The 23,208-nt window shown below is 50.5% G+C and overlaps 1 protein-coding gene across 2 annotated transcripts in view; it reads left to right on the forward strand.

Moving 5' to 3' along the window:
• Positions 1 to 23,208, forward strand: part of Znf423 (zinc finger protein 423) — a 241,208-nt gene that overhangs the window by 210,547 nt on the left and 7,453 nt on the right. For both annotated transcript variants that reach the window (XM_028755498.1, XM_028755499.1), the window contains exons 5-6: positions 4,242 to 4,373; positions 5,768 to 5,883. In XM_028755498.1, the coding sequence (XP_028611331.1) occupies positions 4,242 to 4,373; positions 5,768 to 5,883 (248 nt within the window). The remainder of the gene's footprint in view (positions 1 to 4,241; positions 4,374 to 5,767; positions 5,884 to 23,208) is intronic.

Raw genomic sequence — 23,208 nt, forward strand, 5'->3', positions numbered from 1 at the left:
CCGATATAGGTGACTAGTTGTGCCTCCTGTCGACACAAGGTAGCAGTCACTGTTCCCCTTGCTAGAGAGGGACACATATTAATGATAATGGAGTAGCTTCTCCAGTGGAGTCTCTGCCGTCAGATACAGATCAGGCAATATGTCTGGAGCGGTCCTCTCAGCTCAGTGGACTCCAAGAACAATGCCCTGTCCACTCCCCCACAGCCTGCTGCTTCTCCCTCCCAGGCAGCAAATTATGGCCTCTGAGTGTGTGCTTGGCCTGCCTTTGACATCAGCGGGACCCATTGGAGTCTCACCTTCAGGGTTCTGAATCAGCTCTCTCTCCTCCTAGCTTCCCCCAAGACCTGTATGGAAATAAGTATGTGTCTGCCAGGGATCAAATGCTTTTGGAGACAAAAGTCGTTGCCGAGGACATTACAGGGAGCTATCATCTCTGCACGATGCTCTTCCACAAAGCCCTCAGCTCTTCCTTTGGGTGACACAGTTTCAGCCTGAAAGGTTCCAGTGAGCTGACTTGGTTTTAAGCAAAAGCACATCCTATTATTATTTTTTTTTTTGAGAAATGGAGTGTAAAATTAACACTTATTATTCCAGAACAGAAAAAGGGAAAAAGGAAAACGGGATCTGGAAGCTTAGTGCTTGCTGGCTTGACTGGCTGGCACGTTGTGACTTTGTTTATTTGTCTGTCTGTCTGTCTTAGAGATACGCAGCACTTGCTAGCCTTGAACTCAGTATGTAGTCCAGGGTGGCCTTGACCTCATAAGGAGTCCTCCTGAGAGTTGGGATTCAGGTGTATACCACCACGCCCGGTTTATTTTCACTTTTTTTTTAAAAAAAATCTCACTAAATCAATAGATTCTCTGTGCCAGCATGACTCACAGGGAGCAGGAGGCAGATCTGAATTTCAGGGCGAGATCTGCATTTCACTCTACAAACGAGCAGGGCTGTGTAACTCACTTGAGGTGTGCAGGTCTCTCTTATGGATGCCTGTCATGTGCTATGTAAAAAAAAAAAAGAAAGAATAGAAAGGATTGTGAGTCTTAACTCACAAAGTCCCCCAGCTCCCACACTGGGGCGGAGAGGCCCAGGAGCTCCCAGACAGCTTTGTCATTCTGCTCCGAGGTGTGGTGAGCACTGCGCAATCTTATATAATTCAGAAAAGTGATTCTCAGAGGATGCCGCTGTCTTGGGACGAGAGAGGCTGTTGGAACCTCGGGGTGAGAGCGATGGCGGCAGGGTGTACTGGGTTTGCTGACAGTGGGTCATATGCACCACGCATGCCAGCCAGCAACGTTTGTCACACTAACTAGGACAGTCCCTCACTGCCTCCTGGCCCTCCCCCATTTCCGGGCTGCTTTTCTAGGCAGAGGTGCACTTGATGGGTACCCCAGGGAGTGCAGCCCACCCTGCCATAAGGAGGAGCCTGATCTGTGAAGACTGGTGAATCAAAGGCCAAGCTGATGGAAAGACATTCCTAGGTCTGTAGGAACTCCCAGGCCCTTTGTTGTCCCCTCAGACTTGGACTTTGTGTGTGTGTTATATCACCCCACCCCCTTCCCTAGGTCTGACTCTTTTAAGCACTTGGGAGATATAGAGGAAAGGGTCCCAGACAGGCAGTTGTCTGTCTGCTGGGCTTTTGATCTAATTAGCCCGGAACCTCAGTTTGACACAGGTTTGGGCTGTGATTTGTCAGCCGTTTAGGCCCTGCTAGCGGCTGGCGGCTCAGGGCCGCCTGACTGTGCACATATTTATGAACACGGGTGCTGGGCGGAGCTGCCTGTGTGAATCAGAGGGGAGCAGCTGATGAATTGCTCGGCGCTCATGGATCGGAAAGTGACTGTCAGACATGATTTCTCTGATTTATAAGTTGCAGGAGCCTTCTTTGTCCTCTCAGTGTTTGTATATCAGACAGCCCAGCCCCATTCACAGCCAAGTGCTGAAAGGCTGTTTGGAGTCAGAGCAGTCAGCCATTCCTCATCCCTGCCGCAGAGCCAGCTCTAGTCAGACAGCAGCAGAGCCCCAGCTGGACACCTCTTCTCAGGACTGCTTCTGAGAAGCCCCCTGCTATAGGTGGCCTGAGCTTTGGGAGCTGCAAGACAGCAAGGCAGCATCCTTGCCCGCCTGCAGCCATGGTAGTGCTGGGACCGGAAAGTCATGGATTCTGGAGCACTAAGAGGCTGCTCCTTGTGGACGAGGCAGGGGTGGAGTGGGCCACACACATGTGATTGGGCTTTGTATCCCCGCACAGAGCAATACCCCAATCTTAGCAAGTGACCTCATTCTCTGAACCCGTCTCTTCTTCCTGGAAATCCCATTTCCTAGTCAGCAGTACTGCTTCTAAGGCTGTGTAGTAAACCTCCATAGAAACCCCTCACAGCTGTCACTTTTACCCCTGCCTCCGTTGCAATCGGAGCGTCCGCATTGCCATAGGAAAGCCACACAGAAGGGTGGTTCTCACCTCATCCTGCATGCATGCATTCATCCCATGCACCAGGCTCTGAGAAGAAGCATTGTTGGTGTCATGGGGGAGGAGTGCAGGGCATCCTGGGGGGTCTTTAGAGGCAGCCCCCACACTGGAAGTCATCTCTAATTACAATGAACGTCTCCCATGGGTAGTGGAGGAGGTGTGCAGGGGCCTTTGTGGTATGTGTGCTGAGCCTGCCCTATGTCCCCAAACTTGTCAATGAGACTCTTTTCCACCAGTGTAAAGGGAAGATCTGCCCGCATTTCTGCCGGGTGCACATGGCCTAGTTGCTGGGGCTCTAGGGACATGACAAAAACCCGGCAGATTCCAGCCACTGGGCTATGTGGGGCAGGCCCACCTGCACATAGAGTGTGCAATTCAGCGGTGGGGGTGCCTGGAGTGTGGGGGATGAGCTGGGCCAGGGGAATGAGAGCCTGCTGTCCCAGCATTCCTGCCAGGGCCTGGGGACCCAGGGACTCGCCAGGAGGCTCAGCCCATCTGTGTCTATGGCTTGCCACCAGCAGAGCCCCTCTGCTACCTAATTCTTGCCTTTGAGGGCAAATCAGAGCACCTGGCACCTTTGGTGAGCCCACTTCCCTGGGGAGCCAAGGGAGGGCTGTGTCCTTGGCTGTCCCAGATTGCATTTATTTTTTATTTTTTGCCAAAACAGCCATGCACAGCAGTAAACACTAATTGAGTGCTCGCTGTGTGCTGTATGCTGCTTTATATGAATTGACTCATTAATTCACATCTTGACCATAAGAGGAAGGATGATACTGACTGCTTCTGAGAGAGGACAGCTACTCTGGCTGACATGAAGCTCAAGGCAGTGCCCACACCTTCTCTGACCATGGGCGGAAAGCATGGAGCGCCCCATCTGTCACAGCGGAGGAGCACTGACTCTGGCCGTCTATACATTCTACAGTGTGCAGCTTAGGGGGTGGGGCAGGGCAGAATTTGAACCCAGATCTTGATTCTGGGCAAGGTTGTTGGACATCAGCTCAAACCCAGCAAGTGAACAGGCATGGTCCTTGGTCCATTCTGCTCTCCGGGCACCATTGAGTGAAGGCTCAGGTGTTGAAGAAGTCCCCAGAGGGGAACATTTGTTCTGGTAGGAAGCTGATGAAGGAGTGTGCCCGTCTTTGTGACTCACGGCATAGGCAAATGTTTCCACAGGAGACAGTTTGCTTGTTGCAGCTTCTTCTAAGGTCTTACCAAGCCACTTCGCCATCTTCTTCCTACCCTGTCCTTCTCTGGCCATTCCCTTCTGGAGCAACCCCCACACCCAACTCACCAGCTAATGCTCCATGCCCGTCCCCATCCCCGTCCCCGTCCCTGTCCCCGTCCCCGTCCCCACTGGAATAAGGAAAAGACATTATCTGTTTCATTCTCCAAAGAATGCCTAGCTCCTTAGGCCAATCCCTGGCATATCACACACTCCATGAATATTCAATTAGATTTGAAAAGGCTACTCCCTTTAAACCATCTAGTCTGCAGTAGAGACCCCTTTCCACGGGGCTCTCAGGACTCAAGCTGTTGAACATGGGTTGTGACCAGAAGGAAAAACTGTGACCAGAAATGTATATCTAGACCCAAACCTGGCTGCTACAAGAATCAAGGCTAGACCATCCAGAGTAGAGAGATGACCTGGTGCAGGGTGTCTCTCTGGTGTGGGATATTTTAGGGATGGTGTGGGGTGTTCCGGGACTGGTACAGGGTGTGTTAGCTCTGGTTGTTCCTGTGTGAGTGTCACTGAAATTGTCCCTTCTCTTTGCAGAGGAGGGCATTAACCATGAGTGTAAGCTGTGCAACCAGATGTTCGACTCCCCGGCCAAGCTCCTCTGCCACCTCATTGAACACAGCTTCGAGGGCATGGGTGGCACTTTCAAGTGCCCCGTATGCTTCACAGGTATGGTACCCGTGTGGGCATGGGAAGAATGTGTGGGAGTGGGAGGAACCTGCCCTGTATCATGGCTGGAGCCCTGCCTCTCACCTCCCATCCCCTTTGAAGCCCTGTCTCCCAGCACGCAGAGCTGTCCCAAAGCCTGCCTTTACCTTCCTTTTGGGTACCCTGAGTGATAATTTTCCTGTCCCTCCTCCTATTGTGGCTGAGCAAATGTTCACTCCTGCCTCAGCTTCCCCTGTTGCAGTCTGCCCTTCCTGGGTTCCTCCGTGCTCCATGGAGCCATGAGCTCAGTCCAGCATCAGTGAAACTTCTCTGTACACTTCCCCCACCCTACCCACCTCCAGCCTTTGAGCTCCCTGTCCCAGCCAGGCTTCAACCAAGCAGCTCCAGGGCAGCTTTGTTGGCCAGGTCTCCAGCCCCCAGGCTGGCTGCCAGCCCCAGCAAGTGAGTGGCTGTCCCGGCCTGAGGCGTATCTCGGGGGCTTTGCCGGCCCCCTCCTGCTGCCCAGATGGCAGCCGGTGTGCACAGGGAGCTGGGCTCTCCCGGCCTCCCCGACATCTGCTGTCTACCTCTGTGGGAAGCCCACCCCAGGGAGGGTGCCTGGCAGGAGACTATCTCTGAAGTGCTTACCTCCCAGACACACAGCTGCTTTGGGTCACCTCCTGGATGTGCCCAGGGCTGGGCTGTCATGGGGACTGCTGTCACAGGGAAAGGAAGCCAGTGCTATGACCTGCTCATGACACACATGTGTATGCACATGTCTCTGGGGTCCCAGCCTCCCTGAAACACCCTGACCCTCCCTCCCTCCCCCAACTCAGGATCCCCTGCCCATCTGTTAGCATCACATGTGAGGATGCAGGCAGTAACCCTGACGACGGGAGCCGCGATTCATGTCATTGACTAACCTCTTGGTACCAGGCACTGTGCACTGTGCTGTGCTGACCTAATTCCAGTCTTACCTCTGCAACCCACTTGCAGTGGGATCTTGGGCAAGTCATTTAATGTTGATTTTTCTTCTGTCAGATGGGGTAACAGCAATGACTGCCTTGCAGTGTGAAGGCATTTGGCTGGTGGAGGGTACATTCACTGGCTTAACCATGCACTACTTCATTCTTTTTAAACACCTTGCCTATTTTGTCTGATCCTCCTGGACATCCAGTGAGGTGTTTACTATAACGAACCACAGTGTTTAAAGGAAGATACGAAGCCCAGAGAGCCTAACTGTGTTTTTCAAGGTTACACAGCTACCATGGGGCAGAGCTTAGTTTATCTAGTTCAGAGTCCTCTGATAGGGACTAATGTCCCCAGCAGCGGTCCTTGGCCTGGGTGATCCCTACTTGGGAGAAGTAGTGGGGCTGAGGTGGGCTGGCCTCTAACTGCCATGTCTGTGTGTACAGTCTTCGTCCAGGCCAACAAGCTGCAACAGCATATCTTCGCCGTGCACGGGCAGGAGGACAAAATCTATGACTGCTCGCAGTGCCCGCAGAAGTTTTTCTTCCAGACAGAGTTGCAGGTGAGTGTGCTAGCCCCTGGGCACCAGTGGCTACACTCTTGGCTGGCTGCCATAGTGTGTACTGGCCCGAGCATTCTTGGGAAAGCCTACAGGAGGGGGCTGAGCCTATGAGCAGGAGACTCCAGCTCATACCCACCCTGCTTCCCAGTGGATCCTTCCTTCCACTCCTCACTCAGATCATCTGGTAGTATTTGGCTGGGTTTGGCTTTGTGACTGCTGGCCTATGTGGCCCACACAGCCTGAATCCAGCTCTTCCTACATAATTGGAATATAAGATGTAGCGGATGGCTATCGGTTCCAGCTCAGAGGAAAGGCGATCGGCACTGAGGCCAGGGTGGCCCTCAGGATGCCACAGGGGTCTGTCTCTACCAGTTTTCTTGATCCTTCCAAGGGGATCCTCATGCAGGAGACTGCTGGATAGACATCTGCAGCCCTGCCCTTCAGTCCCATGGGGCTCTTTCTTTCTCTTCTTACTTGGTACTGACTTTCTGAAGATCTGGGTCTGGATCCAGATTTCTGTTTCACTGATTTTTTTTCCAGGAAATTCTTATTAACAGTGAAGAGTTCACTTGCCCACTAGAAATACCCTTCGTGCTCACGCAAAGATCACACCTTGTGATAGCATCACTACGTAAGGGAGAGTTCCTCCTCCCCACGTGCCATCATTGACACTGGCAGTGCATACACAGAGGGGTGGCAGACACACACAGCTCAGCACTGCAGTCCCAGAGACCATACTCCCGTTTACTGGAACCAAGCCACATAGATGCTCAGAAGTGCTGCTCACTGGGAGCCATTGCTACCGGCCGCAATGGGAGAAGCGAGGTTGCAGCAGCGGTATTCTTGAGATTACTGTAGCCAGGAACAAAGGCTTATTTGACGTTCCTGTGGCAGATCCAGGCAGAGTTCATGATATTCAGTGACCTGTGCCCACAGAGGGTCCATGCTCATCTATGTTTCCATGGCCACCATGCAGGGAGGGGAAGGAGGATGAGAGGAAAGATGAGTGCATCAGCTCTTCCAGCTTCCACTGGGAAGGGATGCAGTCAGCTTCTCCCACATGTGGTCCTTAGAGCAAGCCACACGCCGACCCTCTACGCTTGGCTTCCTAGGCGTGGGAAGGAGCCTCAGTGTATGAATGCACAGGTTGGGAAGTTGAGGCTGCTGATTGCATTCCCACCCTCGCCCAGGAAGCAGAGGGGAGCTGGCATGTGACAAGATCCCTACAGATACGTCATGTATCTTCACAGGGTGCATCAACCTGCAGGGCAGCCCTCACCTCACACCTGGGCAGTGCTGTGCCTCCACCCAGTGACCTTCCACCCACCCAGCACGAGGCTGACAATCACCCATCATGTTCCTGGCTAGAGCAGTACCTGGTGCAGAGCGGGCTGGGCCTTCTGGAGGCTTTAAGCTCAGCCCATTTCCAGAGTTGCTGAAAATAGGTCCAGGAAGGGTGTCGAGGGGATCTGCCATGTGCTGGCTGGGTCGTGACTGAGCTCAGCTCTGGCTGAGTGACCAGGCCTTGGAGGTTTCTTTTCGTTTGTGTAAGCCCTCTAGCTCTGATATATCCATACACTGTTCAAGGCCTTCATTTTCTCCCCAGTGTGGATGGGTGAGGCATCGAGTTAAATAGAACAGGCCAGGGAGGGGCTCCCCTTCCAAGACAGCATCATAAGTGGGGGTTCAGAGTCCTAGTGGGTCTATACTCTGAGTCTCTGTGCTGAGGACAGTGAGGAACCAGAATCCAGGATCAGTTCACAGGACCAGCTACTAACCAGTTCTCATTGGGCTGTCTGGGAAGCCGCCTTGCCTGCCTGGTAGCACATGCCCTTTCACCCACATGCAGCTTTCCCAGCCCCCCCTCTACCTGTCTTACTTGTGTGACCCATCAGTCAGTCAGAGTAGACCAGGGTCTCCTGAGGGATGAACCAACAGGATGGGCTGCTTAAAAACACCTGAGTGTGTGTAAACCACTGTTAGCATGTTAAATCAGTTTCCTTACATGCTGCTTTTCTCACTCCTGCCTTTGTCACCTTCCATTGTCCCAGACACCATGACAGGGAACAACTGGTCTCTCTTTGTTGGCTTTAAGATTTCTCCCTGAGGGCTTGGGAGAGGTGAGTCAGTGGGTAAAGTGCTCACTTGCTTACTGCATATTCGTGAAGCTCTGAGTTACAATTCCCTAAACTCTTGTAAAGCCAAGTGCTATAGCACATACCTGTATTCCTGTTGCCTCTACTGTGAGATGGGTGAATTCCTGGAAGCTCAAGGGAGAGCCAGCCTGGTGTACGCAGCAGTGGGAGGGCTAGCCTGGCATATTCAACAACACTCAACAAAGAGATCCTGTCTCAATGTGGAAGGTGAAAACAGACAACCAGGTATTTCCTTTACATATGGACATGCGTGTGTTCTCTCTCTCTCTCTCTCTCTCTCTCTCTCTCTCTCTCTCTCTCTCACACACACACACACACACACACACACACACACACACACACACACACACCAGTGTAGGGAGAGAGAGAGGTAGAGGTACATAATAAACAAATGAGTTTTTTTCTGAAAGAAGAGAATCTCTGTGTTTGGGGGAGACATCATGGGGGACTGGCTTTGGCTTCCTGAATGTACCAGTATTGAGAAACTAGGATAAGACACTGAGCCTTATTTGCCTCTGCCTAACCTTGGGCTAAGGACTAACCCAAGAGTAGCCAAGCCTATTCAGGAGGCTGAGGTAGGAAGATCAAAAGTTTAAGCCCAGCCCAGGCAACTTAGATTTTGCCTTAAAATAAAAAGAACTTAAAGACTGGGGGTGTAGCTCAGTGGTAGGGTGCTTCCTAGCATGCACAGGCCCTGGGACCCATCTCCAACTCTACCAAAAAGGAAAACCCTAGAAGCCACTAGTTCCCTGGTCACCCCAATAACCTTTGAATGGGATCCTCAAGTAAAAGAACCTCACTAAATTATAGCCTTAACAAGCCACTATTTTCTGTGATTAATTATTTTAATTACAGACCATTTAAATAGGAAGTGTAACAACACTAAATCTATGCAAATAATGGCTTTTGTTAAGTAACTTGAATAGCAATTTTCTGGGTTTGAGGAGAGTTTTCAGGCCCCACGATTTCACTGCCATTAATTGAAGCTGGTCTGGATTGTCTCGTTTGCATGAAGAAAACAAAGCTGAGGTTTCTCCTGGGTGCCACGGAAGGGCAGTGAGGTCAGCCAGGGCACCTGCCTTTGCTGGGCTTTAACTACCTTAGCTACTATGTGTCATACAGTGTTGAGTCAGGAAGCTCTACGAAGCTAGTGTTGGTGACAACATGCATTGTGACCTAAGAGGGCTTGCAGAGGTGTACAACCTAGGATTGAGTGGGTTTTTTTTTTTTTTTTGGTCCGTTTGTATGTTTGTTTTGTTTTTCCCAGAGCTGAGAACCGAACCTAGGGCCTTGTGCTTGCTAGACAAGCGCTCTACCACTGAGCTAAATCCTCAACCCCTAGGATTGAGTTTATTCTGGCCCTGTGGAGTTCTGCTTAGACCAGAAGGATGACTAGATTGGAAACGTGTTCTGTGTCTGCCTCTAAAGACCAGATGAGGTAACAGGAGCACAGTTGCCAGAATGAGGGAGATGCAAGTCTTATTTAAGCCTGAGTTCAGCTCGCTCTGTGAGATTAATTCATGGGAATCTGGGTAAAACCATGTGAGTTTATGCACGACTAAGATCATGAGCAGGAACTAAAGTTGTTGCTCACTTGGTGCTTGTGTATAGAGGGCCAGTGGAGACCCAGTACCGAGTCTAGGACTGAAGCTTAGACGGTGAGCTAAGAGGAGCCTGTGGCCAGCATGAGTAGGTGTATGGCCGGGACAAGAGCAGACAGAACACAGCTGGAGCAAAGAGCAGGAGCTGGTGGGCAGGAAGAAGCAGGTAGGACACGGATCACGGCAACATCTGTAGGGCCGAGGAGATTCAGCCTGATTTCCATTGTGGCAGGAACTCAAGCAGGAAGGAAGGTTGATTTATATCCTAAATCCAAATTTTGGAAGTATGCTTTGTGAAGACACTATTGAGTGAACCAGCTGGGGAGAGGTTCCTGCCCTTCACGTGTCCAATAAAGGTTTGTGTAAATGTGTAGTGAATTCTAAAACTCAATAAAATTAGCAAAAACTTTTGACAGGCATGTCTCCCAGAGAAGATGAATGTCAGCTGGGACAGGAAGGAGCAGAGAAGGCCACAGAACAATGCCACCCACAGCACCTGAATGGCTAAAGCTAGGCAAATGTAGAAAGCTGGGAACCTGTCTGGGGCCAGGGTACTGAAAGCCTGGGACTCTGGCATCCTGCCGAGGGAGAGCAACGTGGCAGGAGCCACATGACAAAGAGAAAGTTAAGTGCACAGCCACCATTACCCATAATCCAACCCAGGGCGTTTGTACAGAGAGAGGGAAGCTGAGACCCCACAGGCCTATGCTTGCAGTGGCCCCACAGCAGGTGTTCCCATTCACTCCTGGTGAGTGGGAGACACTTGCTGAACAGCGTCTACGGATGCTGAAAGGACCCAGAAGGATTTCCCGTGCCAAGCAAGAGAGGTTAGACTCAAAAGGAACCGCCATGTGCATTCTGATATGACATTTTAGGAAAAGCAAAAATGTTTCAGTACAGAGAGCAGATCACAGTGTCAGTGCCTGGAGGTGAGCGGACAACAGGAGGGACCAAGCAGGACTTGTCAAACCTCCCCCAGGCACACACTGAGCACCTGTGTGCTCAGGCCACATGCTGGGCTTGGGGACTCAGGCTGACCTCAGGGAGTTTCCAAGAAGTCTGTTGTCCTTCAAGTGTTTGAAGCTCTGGTGTGAAGAGATTTCCCAGCATGCTTCATGGGCCCCAAGCTTTGGGAGAAGGCATGGAGTTTAATCGTGGCTCCTCCTGATTCCCTCCTCTGTGGAGAGCGAAAGCATCCAGGGCACTGAAACTGTAGTGATGTCTGTAGCTTCTGGAAGCCATAAGTAGATGACATTGGGTTCTTGGGGTCCTGTCCCCAGAAGCCAAGTGCCACTTAAACAATGTGGTAGGGCTCTGTCTTCTCTGCAACTGTCCTGTCTTTCCTTGTGATCTTACTGTATAGCCTATGGTTGTTAGCTTCCTTATCAGTAGCCAGGGAGTCTGGTCCTTCTCCATAGAAATGCCAGAAAGGCCTCTGGCATGTTGTTGGCCCAGGAAAGGAACTCGTGGTCAGTGGTACAGCGTTGTTTTCTGCAGTTTTCTTTTAGGCAATTTGAGAATCTTATGGGTTTGTAAAGTTCCTTCCCTCTAGAGGTTTGATTTTCTAAGCTGGAACAAAGCAGTACCCAGAGAACTTCCATCTGAGGCAACCACGCTGGCCTGGATGCTGTAGGCACCAGACAGCCATGCCGGGACTTAAAGGGAAACATTGAGATGAGGTGGAAGGGACATAGCCCCAGGCCCCCTGCCTCTGTTTCCTGTGACCCTGGCCTTTTCCTGATTCAAGAGGACAGGATGGAGATATGATTGGAGAATAAGACACTTGGAAAATGCCAGAGCTGTTAGCCTTGTGGTTTTCAGCCGCAGGCCTCAGCAGATGAAGGCCTAGGGCCCTGTTGGCCCTTTGCCAGGGTAAGCCAATCTAAAGGAAGGGGTGGCAGACACCGCTCGCCCAGCCCAGCTGTCTCCACATCCCCTTGGGTACCTCTGTGTCCACCAACAGAACATAGATGGTGTGTCCTTCTTCAGACTTTCTCTACCTTCCGCTCTTCACCCAGGGATGCCTGGGCCAGCACACTGCTACCTAGGCCTCCAGGGCTGGGCTCTGAAGGTGGGCACATCCCTGAAACAGAGTGAACAACAAGGCTGACATCCTCTTGTTTCATTTCTGCCGAGGCCCAACCCTGCTTCTAGCGATTGGTATAGTTCATCTCAGCACAGCCCTGAGACAGTCGCTCCATCTCTGTGTACAGATATGGAAACTGAGGCTCTGAGAGGTTTGGGGGTTTGTCTGAGGTCACAAGTAAATGACAGAGTGCCAGAGCCCCCACGCAAAACCAAACTGTCTTTGCCACCAAGGCAAACAGAAACCCTCCAAAGTTTAAATAAATTGCCATTTATATGAGCTAATAGATTTAAATGAGGCCCGCAGTGCTGAACTATAAAAAGCCTTGTTGTCAGGGGACCCAGAAACTATTTTAGTAGTTGGGCCAAGCAGGTAGCAGGAGTGGCAGTAACAGGGGATGAAAAGAAAGTGCTCCTAGGTGAGCCAGGTGGAAAAGCTGCTGCTGCCCTGCGGGAGCCAGGCCTGGCAGACGCTGACTGGAGCCCTGCAGAGGAGCCACAGCGTGGGTTCTGTTGAGGCTGGAGAAGAGGGGACACCTCCAGCCATGGTGAATCCAATGACCTCCTGCTTCCTGGTGCTGCTTTTCCGACTCGTTATGGTGCCCAGGACTTGTGTGGTAATGTCACAGTAGGCAGGGAGCTCTAGAGCTATAACTGTCTTTTCTTCCTAAGTAACTCTGGCATCTCTGAGCTGATGAGGAGAGCCTGCCCGAGCACTTGCAAGTTCCTGACATGTGCACTAGTGCACACAGGGTGCACAGGTATTCACACAATGTTCATACAGGCACAAACACTTCTTGGTGGGCTGAGCAGGGGGAACCTGTGGGCCTGCTCAGTGTCCTGGACTCTGAGCCCTCAGTGACAAAGCTGGGCGTGGGGGTGGGGGCTGTAGGAAGTGATTCCGATTCTGAGCTGGCCCACGGCGGCCAAGTGGCCAGCACAGCACTGAGCAGGCCTGTTTAAAGGATTATTTCACGCTGTTTGCTTGTGTGTGCCTAATCATGCCGCTTCCAGCTAAATGATTACAATTGATTAAAAGCAGAACTGGTGCTCTAACAAGCAACCCGGAGTACTCTGATGGTGAGAGCCCGGCCTTGCCAGGCTGGATCCTGGTGCCCAGCCAGAGGGAGGGGACTGTGAGCCAGGGGCGTGCTCTGAGTTTTGCTGGGACCTTTCTTGCCCAGTCCCTCCCCCGCATTTTCATTATTCATTTGTCACACACTCACAACCTGGTGACATTTCAGGGATCTCAGATGAAGCTGATGCACAGGCAAGGACTTCCTTCTCGCAGGTGACATTCTAAGGGAGATATAGTAAGTCAGTGAGCGCGTGAATTGTACTGTGATAGAGGTAGGGTAGAGGTGTGTGTGTGTGTGTGTCTGTGTCTGTGTCTGTGTGTCTGCGTCTGCGTGTGTGCGTATGTGTACAGGAAAAGTTCACCCTGAACAATTGGAACACTTGGTTAAGAAAGTGTCACTTCCGTCTTAGTTATCACTTCATTGCTGTGAAGAGGCTGGCCGACAGGCTCAGAGGTTCAGTCCATTCTCATCATGGTAGGAAGCATAACAGCATCTAAGTAGGCATGGTGCTAGAGAGTTCTACATCTTGTTCTGAAGGCAAAAAGAAGACTAGCTTCCAGGCAGCTAGGAGGGGGGTCTCTAAGCCCACCCCCACAGTGACACACTTCCTTCTACAAGGCCGCACCTCCTAATAGTGCCACTCCCTGGGCCAAGCATATTCAAACCATCCCAGACCGGAAGTGGAGACAGCCTGTGTGAGGCAGCTGCCCATCTTCCTGATGGGACACCCAGCCTTTCTTCTGCTTCGATCCTTCTCAAGTGACCCTATCTCTGGGATGCTCTTCCTTATCATCCCTCTGCCCTTTCCAGTCCTTGGTTTAGCTTTAGACCCCTTTACCACAATGAGTTAGAAATAACCTGTATATTCCCGGTTTTTCATGCAAATGTGAGATTTTGGAGGATGAAAAATTCTGCCATCCACCCACCCACCCACCCACTCATCTGCCCATCCATTGACCCACTTTCTGGTCATCTTCCTACCCATCTTTTACTCTCTATACGTCTTCCAGTAGATTTACTACCTGTCTATGTATTAATCTGCCTATCATCCATCCACCCACCCACCCATCCATCCATCCATTCATCCATCCACCCATCCATCCATCCATTCATCCATCCATCCATCCATTCACCCATCCATCCATCCCATCCATCCATCATCCATCCATCCATCCATCCACCCATCCATCCATCCCATCCATCCATCATCCATCCATCCATCCATCCATCATCCATCCATCCATCCATCCATCATCCATCTGTCCGTCCATCCATCCATACGTCCATCCATCCACCCTTTTTATTCCCTTACCACATATTCATCTTCCGATCTGCTTCACCCATCCCTCTCCATCCATTTATCTGCCCATCACATACCCATCTATCCATTAATTCATTTACTTTTCCTCCCTCCCTACCTCTCCTTCCCTCTCTTCTTTCTTCCGTCTCTCCTTCCATCTACCTACCAATACACATATCCACCTATTACATACCCACCTACCCACTCATTCATCCATATATTCATCCATTCACTCACCCATCCATCCACCTACCATCTAACATTCTAACCATCCATCCATTCATCCATCCGTCCACACACTCACCCATCTATCTACCCATCATCCATCCATCCATCTATCCATCCATCCATCCATCCATCCACCTATCCGTCCCCCTACCTATCTCCCACATGTCCATCCATCAACTCATCCTATCCCCCTACCACATACTCATTAATTCACCCATTGTGCATCCACCAACCAGTCTACCCCCATCCATCCGTTAGTGTCTGTCCACCTCATATCCACCTACCCCTGACCCATCACATCATTCACAGTCTTTCCTTCTGACCATGCATCCTCCCACTGGACCACCAATCTATCCACACACCTACGATCCACTGCACACTCATCCATCATCTTTTCATTCATCCCTTGCTTTCTCCCATATATTTTACTGTATGTTTTGAGCACTTGAAAAGTAGAAAGAGAACACAAGCAGGGAAGGAACAAAAAATTGAGGGAAGGGGGTGGAATACAATCTGTGGGTGCTCGGCCCGCTGTCAGAACCCCTGGTCTTGATAAGATGGGTAATCGAGGAGCCGGTTTCCTTTCTTTGTGCAGCTGCTGTCAGATCCAGCCAGATAATTATAACTAACAATAATTAAAAAGTAAAAGTGCTGTAGGCATATGCTTAGCATTTGACTCTTTAGCTGTGCTTTCTGTGAATAGCATAGCTTCCTCCACTCAGCTTTAAAGATGGCCCAACCCTTGGCACCTTACCACCGGAGGAAGAGCAGAGTTTGGTCTTGGGTGAGACTGGGATACGGAACACCCCAGTGGCTCCTGGGAATTTAAATCTGTTGCTAACACTGGAGTTGATTGCTCATGAGGCCAGGAGCCCTGGGACCTGAAAGCCAAGCTGGCTGCTAGCCTCCTGGAGCCACCCCTCTCCGAGGCTAGCAGAGACATTTCACCCTGCTGGGCACAGCCACCACTTCTGACAATACTGGTCCTGCTGCCTTGGGAGTTGTTCTTTAGAATTGAGCCTTTTGAAAGCCAGGATTCTTGGGATAAGTATCAATGAATTTCCAGCTAGGTCGCTGTGTTCTCACTAGGGCGAGAAGAACCTAACATAGCACATATCTGTCTACCCTGTGGCCCAGCCTGCCTTTGAATCCCAGCCCTGCTACCCTGGAGCCTCAGAAACCTGAGTATTATAGTTTCTTGCTTGTGGAATGTGGAGGGTCTGAAGGTAGTGTTTCCTACAAAGCCTTCCACACCAAGTCCATAAGAACTGGCCAGTGTTAACTATCATCCACACCCTAAACATAGTCTGGGTGCCTGGGGACTAACTCAGTCAGTTAGTGGTACATGTATGCACTGAGTGTGACCTCAGTGTTTGCTGAGTACCTACTATGTGCCAGATGTGTACAGGCAATGGAGACACGTAAAGGCTCAGAGCTATGTACCTGCTGCACAGAGAGGACAGTGCACTATAAGGACGGGGCCTTTCTTTCATGCATGTGGAGTGTGGGTAGATCACACAGGATCATACCACTGCCTCCATCCCTTGGGCAAACCCGCACAGCTCTAATCTGAAGTATGAAACCCGAAGAACTCTTAAGATTTCAGTCTTTCTGTGAGCCAGCATGATGTCACAAGGGTAAAATTTGAAGTGATATGTTTTAGGTAGAAAATTATTTTAAATATTAGATAAAATTTCCTTCAGAGTGTACACAAACTACAAATGAATTTTTGTGTGTAGGCTTGAGTCCCATCTACAAGGTAAACATTATACATGTGAAAATACTCCAAATTTAAAAACTCCAAAATATTAAGCACTTCTTGTATCAAGCATTTTGATAGAAAGATCTCCAAAAATCCAAAACAGATCAACCAATTAGTCAGTAAATAATCAGACAATTGACCTCCACAAAGGCAGCTGCACAGCTGGGCCCCCAGGACTCCTCTCTAGGATACCTTAGGTCTGGATCCTATTTCTACTCACTGTAGGTTACCATTTGCTGAGATCAGCCAGAGTCTGATGTCCAAAGATACAAGGCCTCTCTGTTCACAGTAGAGTGTGACCTTACCACTGGCCATTATTATCATCCCTGGGGCAGCTTTGTGTACTGAGGGACTATGTGTTGGGGTCTGTATCACAGAGGAACCCAGAGTAAACACCAGTTCATCTTTAGAGAGCCCAAGACATGGGTCTGTGTCCATAATCTAGACCAGTGAGATGCATACTGTCTGGGATCTGAGGGCTAGCTCCTACTAGCCCTTCCCAGGGTTATTCTCTGGCTCTCCTTGTCAAAGAGTTCACTCTAAGGCTGTGACAACCAAGGTAGATCCCTTGGGATGCTGGGGTAAGAGAGTAGCCTTATCTCCCACAGAGATCAGTTATAAGGGTAGACTCAGCACCAAGCCTAGCTACTGCTGCAGCCCTGAGTATGTAAGGATTTCTGAAAACCAGAGAGGGGTAGTGGAAGAGTGGCTGGAGCCTGTGACCAGCTCTGCTTAGATGTCCTCTGGGCCCCAGGGTTTGGTCCAGCTGAGCAATGAACCATGATGAGGCCCATGTGGAGAGTGGGGGCCTCCCCAGAAGCTCAGCTTTGGGTAAAGATGGCATTCAGAGTGGATCCCAGGCTGCCTGTTGGAGCCTACCATTCATGCCCTGGGGCCGGGGCCAACCAACTTTCTGGGGCACTGTGCCATCATGACAGATGGGCATGGGGAGCTGCCAGGATCCTTGAGCCTGGGACCATTGTGTGTTCTTTGAGCCTAGCCCCTCGCCGGCGCCATTTCAGGCAGGACTAAATGCCTTCAGTTTCTTAGTAACAGTGACAATACCAGTGACAGTGGGTGACATGTCGCTTCAGTGCTCACAGAAGGTTGCACACTACAAAGCTGTGCCCCCACGTGGACAGAGACAGGGTCTTTAATGTACAGGAAGAGCATGGACAGGGCATGGTTGTAAGGCTCTGGGCTTCTGATCATCAGACCTGGGGTATAGGATCTCTGTTAGAGAGAATACTACGTCTGTACAATAGGCCACTGAGACCCAGATCCCAGGAGGACATGATAGAGGGACCAGCGTCGGGGACAGAGTTAGTAATTAATGTAACCATTTCACTTTGGCTCTGTTGAGATAGGCTGTGGCTATGTAGCCAAGGTATATGTCAAACTCTTATCCTCCTGCCTCAGCCTCCTGAGTGCTGGGCTCAGGTTGCAATAGGTTAGATTCAGGGACGCCAATGATTCGATGTCATGTCACACAACCTGTAAGTGGCAGAGTTGGGCTTGCTTGCAGCCCTGATAGTGTAAGGCAAGAAGCTGTGAGGATATCCAGTGGGAAGCCTGTGCCCATTGTTGTCTCCTTCAGCACATTCCCAAGGCAGCCTGGATAGTCACCTGTACCATTTACAGGTGGAAGGCTGAGGTATCGCTGCGCAGGTGGAGACAGACACCCAGGCAGCCTGGCTCCTGGGCTGGTTGTCACGGCTCTAGTACCCTGGGCTTCTGTGTGCTTGGGCTACTTTTGCTCAAACCACCTCTTCTTGGGAGTGTGGCTAGCTGCTTCCTGCTAGGAGGATGGGCTCTGGTGTGGCAGGGGCCCTGGTCCCCACCAGCCCCCACCAGCAGAGAGACGAGACCAGGGTGCTCTTGGTGGAAGCTTGGATTGTACTCTTCGGTGCAGCAGGAACAATTACTAATGACATTTAGAAAGAAATTAATGATGAGAAATGCAAGTTGGCATTTCAGTAGCAGCAGTCAGCAGCCCTGTGAACACTCGAAGGAGCAGAGGGCGGGGGGGTGGGGGGCCAGAAATTAATTTTGCTGTGTCAATAGTGAGCAGGCTGCACTCACTCTGCCACTGAAGTTTACACAGAATCAAGCAGGCTGGCTGGGTCTGGTCCAGGCCTGCTCTGGGTGATAGTTTTGGTGTGGCCTTTAGGTGGCACCAGGGGACAATAGGAGGAAGGTACGGCAAGGGCCAAGCTTTGCCTCTGGCCTGCTGGGTAACTGCTTTACTGAAAGACTGAGGGAAAGCCTCAGTTTCCTCATCAGAGAAATGGAGATGTTGGAAAAATAGCTCTGATGTGCAAAGAGTAGTTTCCAGCACATAGTAGGGACTCATATATGATAGTCAGTACATGGGCATGTGTTTGTTGTAATGAATATTGGATCATTCTATTCTCAGACAGCTAAAGTATGGCACTGGTGGAGGCTGTAGTGGAAGGAGAAGAAGAAATAAAAGGCTAAACTTAGGGGACAGGGTTTGTGGAGTTCCTCGTGGAACAAGGAAGCATGCCGTATTCAGTAAAACCCCCTCTGCTCTCCACTCACTTGGGAGTGAGGGGACACACAGAGAAATGTCACTGTCAACATAACATCAAACATCTTACAGAGCAGAAGGTAAACCTCCCAGGCCTTGAGGTTGTTGAAGCTAAATAATTATTTCTGTCTTTCAAAACAGGAAGGTTTCTCTTATATTATCATCCCAGTGTTATTTGGTGTTTTATCAAGTGCCAGACACCGTCCTCAGCATTTAAACATTAAGTGTAGTCCTCACAGTGCCTCTATCAAGATGAACCAAGACCCAGAGGATAATTCACTTCCTGGGGCCACAGAACTGGTCAGTCTAGACACAGGCCACCATCCGAGATCCCCCATCACCCCATGAACACGGCTGGGTTTCTTGTTTGTTTGTTTGTATTCACATTTGGTTTTACAGATATTATAGTCCTCCATGGCAACAGTCAGCTGCCCCACCTGACACAGGGCATTCTGTGTGTTGTCTCACCTGGTTTTTGTATATTTAAACCTCATAACAAGACTATAAAGTGGATACAGTTAGCCCCACCTTTCAGATGTGTAAACAGGGCTTATAAGAAATGAAGTATTTCTAAGCCTAGTTTCATAGAGATAGCAAGTAACCAAAACCAGGTTCGAACTCCAAAGCCCACTGTGTTTTTGGTCAGTACACCCACCTGCAACCCACCCATTCACCCAGACACTCTTCCTCCCACCCTTGAGGCCCACACAATCCCCCCTCCTACTCCACATCTGTCCATCCAGCAGCTACACATACATCTACCCACCTGTCCATCTTTGGATGTATATTAGCTTTCATTTACAGCTTACTTTTAGTTCTGTTACATTTGTGTCTTGGTGTGGGTATGTGCACAAGTGCAGGTACCCAAGACCAGAGGGCTCAGGTTCCCCTGGGGCTAAAGTTATAAGTGCTTACGGCCTGCCTAGCATAGGTGCTAGGAATTGAACCTGGATCCTCTGCAAGAGCAATAAGCACTCTTTAGCATGGAACCATCTCTCCAGTCCCCCTGTATACAGCTTTTAGAGTGTCTTCCTCTTATGTTCTTAAAAAAATAATAATAAAAGATTCATTATTTTTATTTTATGTGTGTGTGAATATTTTCTCTCCGTGTGTTATGCATTCAGTGCCAGAGGAAGCCAGAAAAGGGTGTTGGATTCCCCTAGAACTGTTTATAAATGGTTATGAGCCAGTACTGGGAACTGAACCTGAGTTTTGTGCAAGAGCAGCAAATGCTCTTGGCCGCCGAGCCATCTCTCCAGCCCCACTCCGTGCCTCGTATGGTCTTAACTTCACACTTCACTTTAACACTGCCTCCATACACTCACACATGCTCCTTTGGTTCACTGAGTGGGATGGAATAGTCCAGAAGTACAGATGATTGTAGGTTTGCCTTGTGGAACCAGCGAACTCTGTTACGGTAGAAGGAAGTCTAGGGCAGACCCACTTGGTGTTGGTTAGGCAGGTGTGTGGGCAGAAACACTGGTCATGGCTTGGTTGCAGGCTGAGCTGTAGTCTGCAAAAGCAACATCCCAGAAGTAGGAGGAATCACCCTGTGCCCTTCGATTTGTGGTATGTGACTCCTTTGGGACCGGCAAGGGTACACACCTATGTGTTTCATGAGGACTGTGGCGATCATTAGCTGTAATGGGTCTCAGCTGCCATGTGGATCAGTGGTGCATGCCACAATTCATCACAGTAAATTAGGACCATCTTCAAGACTCCTGCCCCTGCAGCCTGGGGGGTTGTGGGCAAGGGGCAGAGCCACGTGGTCTCTGGAAGCCATTTGCGGGTGCTGGGCATGATATTTCTGAGTGCAGCCACCCCCGGAATATCTGCTGGAACAGCTCTTTGTTGGCAGGGATAATTTTCAAGAAAATCTGAAGATGCAGGAAAGTCTTCTTTTTAGCGGGCATTTGGAGGAAAGTATTCGTAGATCTGGATCGAAGTTTTCATGTATCATTTACAGACCCTAAGAGCACCAGAGCGGTTCAGGGACCTGAACATACGTGTTCAGTATAATCAGTGACCGTGCGACCTAGATTTTCCAGGACGGCCCTCATTTCCTGGTTTTACATCCCACTGCTGGCTAGTTGCCCTGGTTTTTGGTTTGTGAGGTAGGATGATTCTGTGTGGATGTAGTGACAACCTGCCAAGAGTGGGAAACAAGCCAAGAGGAAACAACCCTCCCTCTCCTGGTTGTCCCATGATTTTTAAGGTGGGTGGGTGGGATGCTTGTCTCTTGCTTCATTTTCAGTGCTGAGAAAAATGCAGACGCCTCCTTCAGCACCAGACCCCTCCCCCCTAGAGTAGGGCGTTTGTCAGCGGGCCTTGGTTCTGCCTGGGTTCTGTGGTCATGGTAGCCTGGGTCAGAGGGCGGTACCACTGATACAGTCAGTTCTGTTGGTGTGGAGGGAAGGCTTTCTGCAGTGTGGACATGGAGATTCCCTGCAGGCCATGCCAGCAACTTCTGGCAAGTGGCATGATGCCCTTGGATGCTGCAGCTCCAGTTCACCTAGCCCAGGGTGCCCAGAGGCCACTGTAGTCTGTGTATCTTCTTAGTCAACTGTGTGAGGGGACCACACAGGGATGGTCCTGCATCTCTGCCCTTGATGCAAAATACAAACTCAATTCTCATTTATCCTACCTGCTTGGTTTTCAGAGGTGATACAGTCACGTAACATGGAGTCTTCCACATTCTGCTGTATAGCTCAGTGGTCCTGAGAGGCAGACAGCACCATGCAGACAGCACCTCCTCCAACCCCAGAACTCTTTCATCTCCCCAGCCTGAAACTCTGCTCCCCTTCTCCCAGCCCCTGGCAGCCAAGTACTGTTCTATGAGATAACAAACTCAGGACCCCAAACAAGAAGAACCCTACAGTATGTATCTTTCTGTGACTAGCTTATTTCGCCTAATGTAAAGTCCTGAAAGGATCCTGGCTACATTTGAGATGACTGTCCAGCATGTTCTGGATTGGGGAGCAGGGTATGGGGCATGGCTCCCCCTTATGTTAGCTGCTTTCTCTGTGCTGCCCACCTTGCAAGCTGACCTCTCAGCAACAGTGGAGGCTGGACCAGGCAGGGGCAGTGAGGAGCTGAAACCATCCCTAACTCAGAGCCTACAGCAAGGTGACCTCACAACTGGGCTCTCCACCCTCACCTTCAGAACCTTGTCATGCCAAGTCCCATGACCCTACACAGTACTGTGGCCATCTGCCGTGGAAGAGCACTGCCCCAGACGGCCCTGCCTTAGGAGCCCTGGCCCAGTTAGTATGTTGGAAGACTCCAGAGGCCTCAGGCCAGACTGGCCTGCATTCTTTCAACGCAGAGGAAGTTTGGAGTTTAAAAAACCCTGTTTCCAATTTTCCGACAAAGACTACAGATGTGGCCTTACCAGCCCACATGTCCGCATGACAGTCTCACCTGGCGCTGAGCTGTACATCTTTCCTACCAAGCTTGAGCTCTTGAGGCTGACAGAGGGCCCACTGGTCCCATCGCTCTGCCTTGGTGCGAGCCCCACTCATTCTCAGCACCACCCATCTTGTGTTGGAGGCTTCCTGCAGAGCCCAGTCAGCGTGACTGGAGCTTCTAGGACCTAGCCCCTTTATTGATGAAAGCATTTCCTGAGCTTAGTCCCCACAGCTACCTCCAGGCTGCTTTGATTATGCCTGTGTCCTGTGTATGTATATGCCTCATGGCATGGGGACACTTGGACTCCAGGCAGGGGCAGGTCTGGTCTGAGCTCCAGCTTGTTCTTGGTCCCCACATCTCTTCATGACATAGCACTATTTCTAGCTTGACTTTGTAATAGACAGGCTTGCTCCATGTTTACCCTGAGGAATCAGCTCTTGGGCCCTTCAAGGGAAGGCACCCAAGGCCCAATTTATATTTGGGAACTGTTAGCCAAGATCTAAGCAGGCTGGTGTGTTCCGGGTGAGCGAGTACAGTAGCCTGCTCAAGAGGGACCAGTGTCTACAGAAGTGGATGTCCGATACACAAATGAATAAACAGTTGCTATCTTTCCTCAGGGATTGGGTCAAGCATGTATCCTGTTGCTTCACAGGGATAGATCTGTAAGCAGTCCTGAGAGTATGGCACCTCCTTCTGCCTGTGATGGCAGCCATTAAACTACTGGTTTCCCTGGCTTGGCTGCTGGAGTCTCGCCCTCCATGTTGAGCATAAAGATCAACTGGGCCCATTCACATGTGAGGTGCCTCTCTCTAAGACTGAGGTTCCCTGAGCAGGTAATGTTTGTTGGTGTTTGTTTTAGGGGTGACTCTAGGTGGGCTCCCTCCTACTATCCTGGTCTCAGGTGGGCTCATTCCTAAAGTGTAGGAGCATGGTGTCTGCTCCTGGAGAGTCTGTTGGGCTCTATATTTTCACATCTCCGTCAATCTTTTCATGTAAAGGAAGACAGTTGTCACCTATGGAGCTGGTTGTGGAGCAGGCCACCTGCTTTTAGTCTTTGCATCCTAGGGACAGGTGAAGGGTTGTGGGGGGGGGACAGGAAGTAAAGCTTGGCAGCCTCTGGGAGAAGCTACTAGCTAGGAGTCTGAGTCAAACGTC

This window comes from Grammomys surdaster, unplaced genomic scaffold, assembly GCF_004785775.1.
Source record: "Grammomys surdaster isolate TR1022 unplaced genomic scaffold, NIH_TR_1.0 126063, whole genome shotgun sequence".
In the NCBI taxonomy this organism is placed as follows: Eukaryota; Metazoa; Chordata; class Mammalia; order Rodentia; family Muridae; genus Grammomys; species Grammomys surdaster.